Source organism: Dendropsophus ebraccatus, chromosome 2 (genome assembly GCF_027789765.1).
Source record: "Dendropsophus ebraccatus isolate aDenEbr1 chromosome 2, aDenEbr1.pat, whole genome shotgun sequence".
Taxonomy (NCBI): Eukaryota; Metazoa; Chordata; class Amphibia; order Anura; family Hylidae; genus Dendropsophus; species Dendropsophus ebraccatus.
Genome location: NC_091455.1, coordinates 147,686,325 through 147,698,997, shown reverse-complemented (window position 1 = coordinate 147,698,997; position 12,673 = coordinate 147,686,325). Strand labels below are relative to the sequence as shown.

At 47.0% G+C, this 12,673-nt stretch overlaps 1 protein-coding gene across 10 annotated transcripts in view; it reads right to left on the bottom strand.

Moving 5' to 3' along the window:
- Positions 1–12,673, bottom strand: part of PDE1C (phosphodiesterase 1C) — a 553,045-nt gene that overhangs the window by 260,855 nt on the left and 279,517 nt on the right. For 7 of the 10 annotated variants that reach the window (XM_069958459.1, XM_069958460.1, XM_069958462.1 and 4 more), the window contains one exon: positions 4,337–4,363. The exons of the other annotated variants lie outside the window; for them this stretch is intronic. In XM_069958459.1, the coding sequence (XP_069814560.1) occupies positions 4,337–4,363 (27 nt within the window). The remainder of the gene's footprint in view (positions 1–4,336; positions 4,364–12,673) is intronic. 10 annotated transcript variants of the gene reach the window in all.

Here is a 12,673-nt window from a genome sequence, read left to right as displayed (position 1 = left end):
ATTTCTTATTTGAGAATTGGAAAAGGTGGGTGGTTATTTTATTTTTATTTTTTTTAAACCCCCATTGGGGACTTCTATGAGACATAACCTAATTGCTCATAGGGATCAATGCATTGATCCATTATTACAGCCCTCGATTAGTACAGTCTGCTATAGGCAGCCTGTACCAATCGCTAAGTAAGGCAGCCATTAGAGGCCTAGTAGAGGCCTCACGATGCTCTGACAATGGATTGGCTACCTGCAGTCTGGTTGCAGGGAACCGATCCAAACCACTGGACCACCAATGCTGGGTGGCAGTGCCATTTAAGTGCCACTGTCAATTTTACAGTAGCATCTAAATGGTTAAAAGGGTATACTCACTGGGACACCTTTGGCAGATCCACAGGATATGTCATAGGTGTCCCCCTAGATGTGGGGCCCACCCCTGGGACTTGCATCTACAGATGTAGCCAGGGTTAACATGATCCCTGACTCAACAATTGTGTCAGGGAGCTATGCTAAGTCAATTGGAGTGTCAAGTTAAATGCGTCATTGTGATCAAGTTAACCCTGGCTACATCTGTATGTTAGGATCAGAGGCTTCCCAGCCCCCTCCAGGTTGTGTGCACTGCAGGTAATCAATTGTGTGCACCACTGCAGTATTCTGATTTCTGAGCACGTCCAGCAGTGGCACACACAGTGCAGTGGGGACGTTATTTATAAAAGACTACATACTGAACCCTAAAAAATAACTGTCATGAAGACACATGCCACCCACAGTAAAAGACTACCCCTAAAATGGCGGGATTGTGCAATTCAGTAACATGACTATACATTCAAGTAAAGTGAGAGGTGGGATCAGGACAATCCATTCATGGCATAGGAGAAGGGCAAACCATCTACTGTATGTGAACATACCCTATAGTGCTAGTCGTAATAATTGCTTAGCAAGATGCCTATGATTATTGACATCTTGTATTATGTTTGTCAGAGTTCCTTTTTATCATAGGTCTAAAGGCTATAAGAAAAATGGATGGGTCATATTGGACAATATTCACCACATATATTATACAACATGAACACATACTTCTATCTATCTATCTGAATTTCATGCTGAATATTGCTAGTTTTCTATAACTACATGTACTGGGGCTTGCATGGAAAACTATTACAGTTGCCTTTGAGCTTCCTCCTGCTTTGAGCGCTACTATGACTGTGTTGTGCTGCCAACTCCCCAACATACAGTAACTGCAGGGAAAGCCTTCTCTTCTTACTTGGTTGATTTCACTGACATTTGTTTATGACCTTGCTTTTAAATCTCTTTAGAAAACATAAATTATTAGGGCATGTCAGGTCAAGAGAGACCTAACTCTATTAGATAATGACTGCTACATCTAGCTGGTGTCATTGGTCGTGGCAGACATCTGGGTGTCTACTAAAGACTAAAAACACCAAAACACCAAAACACCAAGTTTTGCACAACAAGCAACAAGTAACACATTGTTATGCAAAACCTGTGATGGATTTGTCTATGGTGGACCTGCACTTGGAAGCTTTATGATGTTATTATGGTAGTGTATGTTAAATACTTTTTCTATAATTGACAAAATCATCTCCACATACAGATGTGTCTCTTCTATACGCCATGGCCTAGATTTCTCAATATGCCTGTAAACAAAACTGTCGACAGCCAAAACAACCAATTTTTTTGCATTTTAAATTTTTGCTGAAAATGCTGTGAAAAGTATCATTTATTCCCCCCATTTTGTTGTATCGGTTTCATGAGAAACTGAGATCCTTAACTAATAGAAAGGTAAGGGTATACACAACTATATACCTAAGACACAGTTTAGCATAGAAGTCTATGAATATAGTACAGTATACAGTATGTTTGAATTTATGTGAAAATAGTGCTTTATCCAACCAATAATCTTCCCAGAGTGTGACATAAAATATTATAATAGAAAATGGAATGCCTGCTTTTCCAGCTGATTGGTTGCTGTCTTTTCTAATGATCATATAAGAGCTTGAGTATAGAGAGGGCAAAAGAGGTGATTCACAGCAGCAAAGATAATTCATGTTGCTTGGAAATATAAAGTGTCCTATTTCCCACATAAATGTTCCATTGCTTGTGGACAAGATATGTTACATTTGATATGTTCAGAAGAAGCAACAACATTTGCATCATTGACACAGAATTAATTCAATAATTACAGTTCACGACTGCACATTCCAAAACCAAGCAGCTTTGTTGCACAGGGAATACAGGGAAAAATTAGTCCAGAAACTTCTGCACAACACAGTTCAATCACAAAAATCTATAGCAATGCCAATAACCATAATGTCAAATGAAATCATTATAAATAAATTCAGAAATAATTGCAGAGAAAAATGATTTTCCTCATTATTCAGAATTTATGACTCAAATAAATTCAACAAAATGCCGAATGTGAATGTTTGTAAAAAAAAGTCTTGTCATCATGAAAACATTTTCAGACTCAAATGTGCATATTAAACATATTGCATTGTAATATAGAGAGCTGTTATAAACCTGATGAAATATGAGTATGCTGTTAGGGGGCATTTACACATTCTGTGCATGGTCCATATATACGGATGATGTGCTGTGGAATGGAATTCGGATCTCCCAGCATTATGATTTGCACAGCTGTGTCAGTACTGTAGCGCAAAGACTTAAACTGATTCAGAGCTCTCGGCATCATAATAAATCATACCAGGAGTTCTGTGATTCCGGTCTGTAGAATATCTCCCATGCATGGACCGTAATCACAGAACATGTAAATGCCCCCTAACACTGTACTTCTATAGAACTACGACAAAAGGCCGGGTTCACACTACGTAGGACACCGGCCATTCTGTGACCCGGCCATGTCACAAAATGGCCGGTGTCAGTAAAGTTTATCCTGGCCGGTACTGCAGTTCAGCCCGGGATAAACTTCAATATTCTTCTATTTGAATTGGGATGCGAACGCATCCGTGTGTCAGAGCCACGCTCTCCATTGTGTGAACTAAATGAATAGTGGCCGCACAAAACGGACAAGTTGGTTATCGCTGCGGCCGCTAGAGATCCCGCCCGGAGTGTATACTATGGGGGACATTTATGAAGTCCGGAAAAATGATAAATGCCGTGCCCCCTCTGCCTGCAGCCGCACCCCCTGTAACGCCCCCTCTCCGCCCCACTGGGGAAGGTGGCGCAGGTGGGACAGATGCGAAAAAAATATTCACAAAAACACCATTTGTGAATATTTTTACGCCGATTTGCCCCATCTACGCCTAAAAAAGGCATTTACACCTTTTCATACATGTCCCCCTATGTGTATACACTCCAGCCAGGAACCCATTCTTCATTTTTCATTGAAAGTATTTTTTGAATTAATCACGGCCGTTGTTGCAAATTGCAACAACGGACTTGATTAATTAAAAAAAATATATTGTGTGAACCTTAGGATTCATTTAGCCTTCACTTCCCTGTAGTGACCAGCCGACCATCATAGACCATCCTGTCTATTATGTTCACAATGTATTTGAGTTCTCCAAGGCCAAAGGGAGAGATTCACTGGGACATCTTGACTTGCTGAGCTGACTGTACGCTGCGACCAAGCATTCCTTGCACATATTCCATGATACATGTGTGCACAGACAAATAAAAGATACGCTAATGCTACGCAACTTGTAATTGGCAAACACAATGTTCGGCAAACACAAACCAAACCAATCACAATCATTTTCTTTTAATGATTGTGTTCGGGATCCGAAACCAACATCGGGATGTTCATTAATTACTTGTAGTTATACTGATGCTGTACCAACGCTGCATTAGTGAACAAATAGTATATAAGTACAGCATGTTTAACAGATCCATAGTGTATTGCGTTGAGCAAACTTTAACCGTGCTTGGGTTCATCCGAACCTGAGCATGCAGCATTTGATTAGCAGTGGCTGCTAAAGTTGGATGTATCTCTAACTTGTATACAGCCTATGGCTTTAGACATGCTCCCTGGGGCTTTGGCTGTTAGACTCCCTAGAGCTTAGGCTACATCGCTTGCATAACTCCCGAGAAAGGTGCTTGCCAAAACATCTGGCAGGGTGTGTTATACATTTTATGTGCTATGTATGATAATCATGTTTCTGCTGTCCTAGGGGCCAATGTCATCAGTTGATCTGATTCATCCCTTTTCTGTATTGTTTTATCTATTTTTCTTCTATATGGAAAATATACTTTGCACTGTACAGATCGGAGGCTTCCACAAAAACACATTTATTAAATGATGTAAACAAAGGTTTAAAAGAAAAATTCACGATTTGAACTACACATCCTCTTGAAAAATAAGTCCTACCTTTGTGATGTTTTCTTGTATTTTCTCCTGGAAGAAAAAAAATCAAAACATGAAGTCTGAGAGAATCTTTTAATAATAGATGTTGTCTCTCACGCTCATGATAAAGCGATTGTTCTTAGGGTGGAGGATGGGTGGTGATTAACAGCCAGCTATGGAATCAGCTGGATTTACAGCTACAAAACTGTGAACAGGTAAAGATTTAGATGAATTGCTAATGCTAAGAGCACATTGTGCTGCTCGGGCAGGAGATGAAACCAATTAACACTTTTGGAATGAAATGAATGAGCTATAGTGAAGAGTAAGGACTTGTTGAGGCGAGCGTTGGAAAGAAATATTTTCTCATACTGGATCTCAGCTACACAGAGGAAATGGACGTGCTGTTAACTTGTTTTATCTACCTTGCCATTAGTTTGAATACATGCACTTAATTGGTCACCAATGTGCATTGGTATGAGACAAGGCCGACTTATTGGCACCATCGATTTGAATGACCTGCCTGTTATGTTACATGGTCACTGAATATTTTTATGATACAATGAAAGGTTAGCAAAAAAGCAAGCCCTTTTAACCCTTTAAGGACATGGCCCATTTTCGTTTTTACGTTTTCGGTTTTTCCTCCTTGTGTTTAAAAGGTCATAGCACTTGCATTTTTCCACCTAGAAACCCACATGAGCCCTTATTTTTTGCGTCACTAATTGTACTTTGCAATTACAGGCTGAATTTTTGCATAAAGTACACTGCGAAACCATAAAAAAATTCAAAGTGTGGTGAAATTGAAAAGAAAAACGCATTTCTTTTATTTGGGGGAACTGTGTTTTTACGCCATTCGCCCTGGGGTAAAACTGACTTGTTATGCATGTTCCTCAAGTCGTTACGATTAAAACAATATATAACATGTATAACTTATATTGTATCTGATGGCCTGTAAAAAATTCAAACCGTTGTTAACCAATATACGTTCCTTAAAATCGCTCCATTCCCAGGCTTATAGCGCTTTTATCCTTTGGTCTATGGGGCTGTGCGAGGTGTCATTTTTTGCGCCATGATGTGATCTTTCTATCGGTACCTTGATTGCCCATATACGTCTTTTTGATCGCTTTTTATTAAATTTTTTCTGGATTTGATGCGACCAAAAATGCGCAATTTTGCACTTTGGGATTTTTTTGCGCTGACGCCGTTTACCGTACGAGATCAGGAATGTGATTAATTAATAGTTCGGGCGATTACGCACGCGGCGATAGCAAACATGTTTATTTATTTATTTATTTGTTTACTTTTATTTAAAACCTGGGAAAAGGGGGGTGATTCAGACTTTTATTAGGGGAGGGGGCTTTTTACTATTAACAACACTTTTTTTTTTTTTTTTACACATATACTAGAAGCCTCCCTGGGGGACTTCTAGTATATACACTGTGATCTCTCATTGAGATCCATGAGATCGGCACTCGTTTGCTTTCGGCTGCTGCAGCCGAAAACGAACGAGTGCCGAGCCGAGGACGGCGCCATCTTGGACGCGTCCCCGGCCGGCATCAGTAACGGAGATCGCTCCTCCGGGACAAGGTCCCGGAGGAGCGATCTCCCCCACTAGACACCAGGGAAACGTTGCCTCCGGTAATCGGAGGCAGCTGTCAACTTTGACAGCTGCCTCCGATTAGCTAATTAGCGGGCACGGCGATCAGACCGTGCCCGCTAATAGCGGCGGTCCCGGGTTACACGCGGCACCCGGGATCGCGGCACTTCAAAGCGGGGCCGCCGCGCGGCCCCGCTTTGAAGTGCAAGTGAGGACATAGGACGTACCGGTACGTCCTATGTCCTTAAGAGGTTAAAGCTCTATACATGAAAAAATAAAAGTCATGGCTATTAGAAGGCAAGGAGGGAAATGCAGAAATTCAAACATAAAAATTGTCTGTGTCCACAAGACAAAACTAGGCAGTGTCGTTAAGGGGTTAATAAAGATCTATGGAAAACTGCATTGAACAGTATGAACAGTATCCATAGCGTTTAACTGCCTCTACTTTATGTCGGATCCTCAACTGGACTCCTGGATTTGTATATTTCAGAGAATCCACATCCACAAACTTCTTTCAAAGCTAGCAGTCCCCATGCTGTGCACCAGCTTATGGGGGGAGATTTATCAAACACGGTGTAAAGTGAAACTGGCTTAGTTGCCCTTAGCAACCAATCAGATTCCACCTTTCATTCCTCACAGACTCTTTGGAAAATGAAAGGTGGGATCTGATTGGTTGCTAGGGGCAACTGAGCCAGTTTCACTTTACACCATGTTTGATAAATCTCCCCCCATGATGGTTCGTCTGTATGGCACCAAATTATGAGATCATTTGCATACAGTGATAAAGTATAGCTTTTTAGACTCTCTAAGACTCTGAGCTTATAAGGAGCTTTAATACATTTGTGTACATAAGGCTTTTAACCTTATATGACTCTAGGATAGAAAGCTGGTTAATTGTATATTGTAGACCATTAATATATGCCAGAACAAGATTAATTTATAGTATTTTTGCATTTTCAGTTTGCATCATTTTGTTGTCATTCTGTTCCGTGAACAGGGGCAAAATTTACCAAAATTGTCGTGCAGAAAAAAATAAGATTTTGTCAAATCAATCAAATAAAAGAGTCATTAGTCAGTGCTCAGCTTTCTCTTCCACTGCTTGGGAAAATGATAGCAGCATTGTCATTTGTTGCTATAGTCGTAGGGGAAGGTTTTCTCTTATTCTAGAGATCTGGGTAGTTGGTGCTAATTTCAGACAAACTTTTATGAACTTCAAGCTGTGCTTTCAGCACCAGAATCTCTCTGATGATCCCTGTAAGGAATCTCTATACACAGTTCCTGGGTGCCAGAAACATGATGAGATGATTATAAATAAACACTTTATTCCAGAAGTTGTACAATGGGTTACAATCCCGGTCCTCATTGGCTAGGAATAGAGATCAGCGAACCTTGAGCATGCTCGAGTTCAGCCGAACCAGAGCATTTGGCATTTTATTACCAGTGGCTGCTGAACTTGGATAAAGCTCTTAGGTTATCTGGAAAACATGGATACAGCCAATGACTATATCCATGTTTTCCACATAGCCAGGGGCGGGCTGGGCCGGGGGGCAGGGTGGCATCTGCCCCCCGGGCCGATCTTCCTCAAGACAGTATGGGGCCGCACAGCTGTCACTCACTGACAGCTCGTTGATGGTCTCAGGGCCGCCCTGCAGCTTGTAACCGCCCCAGCGCTCTTTTCTCTGACACCTAAGAGTGCTGGAGGGCCGGTCTGTGCTGCGGGCCGCCGCTGAAGCTCCGCCCCCCACCACCCCGTCAAGCCCCGCCCCCTCAGCAGATCCCTATGCTTTTAACTAAAGCCTATGAGGCTTATAGTTAAATTCAAACTGCTGCTCTTTCTCCCTCCGGCCACTAGAGGCCGCTCTGTCCCCCCAGCTGTCACTCCTACAGCCTGGATAGAGGAGCCGGAAGACGGAGAAGATGGTGGTCTGCACTCTGCAGGGAGCCAGGTAACATCTGTACAGGGGAGACCTACACAGCATCTCCTGCAGCCCCCCATACACAGCATCCCCTGCAGCCCCCCCTATCCCCCCACACACAGCATCCCCTGCAGCCCCCACACACACAGCAGCCCCCCCATGCCGCCACACACAGCATCCCCTGCAGCCCCCCCACACACAGCAGCCCCCCCATGCCCCCACACACAGCATCCCCTGCAGCCCCCCATCCCCCCACACAGCATCCCCTGCAGCCCCCCAGACACAGCAGCCCCCCATCCCCCACACACAGCATCCCCTGCAGCCCCCCATCCCCACACACACAGCATTTCCTGCAGCCCCCCCTATCCCCCCATACACAGCATCCCCTGCAGCCCCCCCACACACACAGCAGCCCCCCCATCCCCCCACACACAGCATCCCCTGCAGCCCCCCACACACAGCATCCCCTGCAGCCCCCATCCCCCCCACACAGCATCCCCTGCAGCCTCCCCATTCCCCCACACACAGCATCCCCTGTAGCCCTCCATCCCCCCACACACAGCATCCCCTGCAGCCCCCCATGCCCCCACACACAGCATCCCCTGCAGCCCCCCCATACACACTATCCCCTGCAGCCCCCCCATACACAGTATCCCCTGCAGCCCCCCATACACAGTATCCCCTGCAGCCCCCCATACACAGTATCCCCTGCAGCCCCCCAACCCCCCCGCACAGTATCCCCTGCAGCCCCCCTAACCCCCCATCCCCAGTATCCCCTGCAGCCCCCCATACACAGTATCCCCTGCAGCCCCCTAACCCCCCGCACAGTATCCCCTGCAGCCCCCCCAACCCCCCCACACAGCATCCCCTGCAGCCCCCATACACAGTATCCCCTGCAGCCCCCCATCCCCCCATACACAGCATCCCCTGCAGCCCCCCCATACACAGTATCCCCTGAAACTCCCCCATCCCCCATACACAGCATCCCCTGCAGCCCCCCCATACACAGTATCCCCTGCAGCCCCCCATCCCCCCATACACAGCATCCCCTGAACCCCCCCATACACAGTATCCCCTGAAACTCCCCCATCCCCCCATACACAGTATCCCCTGCAGCCCCCCCATACACAGTATCCCCTGCAGCCCCCCAACCTCCCCACACAGTATCCCCTGCAGCCCCCCATCCCCAGTATCCCCTGCAGCCCCCCCAACCCCCCCGCACAGTTTCCCCTGCAGCCCCCCCATACACAGTATCCCCTGAAACCCCCCCATCCCCCCATACACAGCATCCCCTGCAGCCCCCCATACACAGTATCCCCTGAAACTCCCCCATCCCCCATACACACCATCCCCTGCAGCCCCCCCATACACAGTATCCCCTGCAGCCCCCCCATACACAGTATCCCCTGCAGCCCCCCATCCCCTCCATACACAGTATCCCCTGCAGCCCCCCATACACAGTATCCCCTGCAGCCCCCCATCCCCTCACACACAGCCTCCTCCCCCATTCCCCCCCACAGACAGCCTCTCCTGCATCCCCCCTATATCCGCACACACAGCATCCCCTGCAGCCCCCCATCCCCCCACAGCATCCCCTGCAGCCCCCATCCCCCCACACACAGCATCCCCTGCAGCTTCCCCATTCCCCACCCTCCACAGCATCCCCTGCAGCCCCCCATCCCCACACACAGCATCCCCTGCAGCCCCCCATCCCCCCACACACAGCAGCCCCCCCATCCCCACACACAGTATCCCCTGCAGCCCCCCATTCCCCCACACACAGCATCCCCTGCAGCCTCCCCATCCCCTCCACACACAGCATCCCCTGCTGACCCCCATCCCCTCACAGCATCCCCTGCAGCCCCCATTCCCCCCACACACAGTATCCCCTGCAGCCCCCCCATCCCCACACACAGCATCCCCTGCAGCCTCCCCATCCCCCCCCACACAGCATCCCCTGCTGACCCCCATCCCCACACACACAGCACCCCCTGCAGCCACCTATCCCCCACAGCACCCCCTGCAGCCCCCCCCCCCGATCCCACACACACAAATAGCAGCCCCCATATCCCCCCACACACAGAGCATCCCCTGCAGCTCGCCCATTCCCCCCACACACAGCATGCCCTGCAGCCCCCCATTCCCCCCACACACAACATCCCCTGCAGCCTCCCCCCTTCCACACAGCCTCCCCTGCTGACCCCCATCCCCACACACACAGCATCCCCTGCAGCCCCCCATCCGCCCCACATCATCACCTGCAGCCCCCCATTCCCACACACAAATAGCAGCCCCCATATCCCCCCCACACACAGAGCATCCCCTGCAGCTCCCCCATTCCCCCCACAGCATCCCCTGCAGCCCCACCCCCCATCCCCACTCCACAGTATCCCAGGGCCATCCACTCCCTTCCCCCCACCAACCAAGGGCAGCAGCCACACAGGATCAGAGGAGGACAAAGCAGGAACCAGGACAGATGAGAACTACAACCCCCACCATGTCCTCCTAACAGTTCATGGTGGGAGTTGTAGTTTTGCAGTCTGTGGACATTCAGATGCAGGACTACAACCCCCATCAAACCCTATTGGCAAATCATAATGGGAGTTGAAGTTCTGCAACAGATTAGAGGTTGACACAGTATAGGAGGGGGGAGCAGTGGTACAGTAGTACTACAGCCCCCAGCATGGTGTATAGCAGTGCTTCTCAATTCCAGTCCTCAGGCCTCACCAACAGGTCATGTTTTGCGGCTATCCCATACAAAGGACACCTGTACTAATGCACTGAGTATAATTATATCACCTGTGATATACTAAGGAAATCCTCAAAACATGACCTGTTGGTGAGGTCTGAGGACTGTAATTGAGAAGCAGTGGTGTATAGGGTAGGCTGTACAACTACATCTCCCAGCAGCATGATCCTGTGTGGCTGTGGTAGAACAACAACTCCCAGCATGATCCTCTGGTGCTTTGGTAGAACTACAGTATGTGTGTATGTTGCTTTGATTACTATGATTTTTACTAATAGGGGGTGCGCACATGAGGGAAAGGAGAATTGAACTATGGCCCAGTAGAAATTGCCAATACCCACAGGGGTATTGCTTGAGGGGGAGGCATTTTAACAGAAAAGGTGATCATGTGGAGGGAAAAGTGAACTATGGTGAAAATACAGAAACCCCAGTTTCTCAGCATCTTGTATTGTAATCAGTATGATGGAGGTCACCCAGCTTTCTCACCATCTTATACTCAGTATGATGGAGGTCACCCAGCTTTCCCAGCATCTAGTACTTAGTATAATGAAGGTCACCCAGCTTTCCCACCACCTTATACTCAGTATGATGTGGTCACCCAGCTTTCTACCCTTCTTATACTCAGTATTATGTGGTCACCCAGCTTTCCCAGCATCTTATACTCAGTATTATGTGGTCACCCAGCTTTCTACCCTTCTTATACTTAATATGATGTGGTCACCTAGCTTTCCCACCATCTTATACTCAGTATTATGTGGTCACCCAGCTTTCCCACCATCTTATACTCAGTATTATGGAGGTTGCCCAGCTTTCCCAGCATCTTATACTTAATATGATGTGGTCACCCAGCTTTCCCACCATCTTATACTCAGTATGATGTGGTCACCCAGCTTTCCCAGCATCTTATACTCAGTATGATGTGGTCACCCAGCTTTCCCAGCATCCTATATTCAGCATGATGGAGGTCACCCAGCTTTCCCTGGATCCTATACTCAGTATGATGGAGGTCACCCAGCTTTCCCAGCATCTTATACTCAGTATGATGAAGGTCACTCAGCTTTCTGCCCATCTTATACTCAGTATGATGTGGTCACCCAGATTTCCCAGCATCTTGTACTCAGTATGATGTGGTCACCCAGCTTTCCCACCATCCCACCATGCCTCAGGGAGCTGCACAGTAAATCTATACTGTGCAGCTGAAAACCATATTAGCACAATTGTGCTAATTGGTTCCCTTTAAAGAAGCACTCCGGCCATTACCTATTATTGCGCTCCCCACATCAGTGCACGGATGGTAGATGGTACCCCGGACCTGTACTTTTGCCAGCGGCGATGTTCCAAAAGTTCGGATAATGTCTCCAGCCCTTCTGGTCATTTGTGACCAGGGAATTCCTACTGCTCTGTGTGAAGGGGCCAAAAGTCACTTTCTCAATGTAAGTCTATGGGACTATGGTTCAGTGTCAGTGCTGAGCCGTCCCATATACTTTTACAGGAAAGTGACTTCCGACCCCTTCACAGGGAGTAGTAGGAATTCCCTGGTCACAAATGACTGGAAGGGACGAATGTGTTATCCGAACTGTCAGAACAATTCCGCTGGAGGAAGTACAGGTCCGAGTGGCATCTACCTTCCTCGCACTGATGTGGGGAGCGTAATAATAGGTAAGGGCCAGAGTGGTACTTGAAGGATGGGCCGCTAGCTGGCTACTCATGGGCCACTGCTGTGTGCTTGCCCCCCAGGCTAAAATTTGCCAGCCAGCCCCTGCACATAGCCTTAGGGCTTTATCCAACTTCAGCAGCCACTGCTAATCAAATGCCAAACGCTCGGGTTCGCTCATCTCTAGCTAGGAAGAACATTTGTATGAAAGACACATACAATAGCAGAACAAATTACATTATAAAATAATACCAAAATATTAATATAAAGAATGTGCTACATGCAATAACTAGGTGTGTTGGGTGAATTTTTTATTTGTATAACTTCTACTAGCGGCTGTGTCACTATAGCAAAAAAAAAAACACTTTTACCAGTTTCAAGTTTCAAGCTATTTTTATATACTTTTTGTGAATTATAATATATACTAGGGTAATCACTGATATTTACTGAT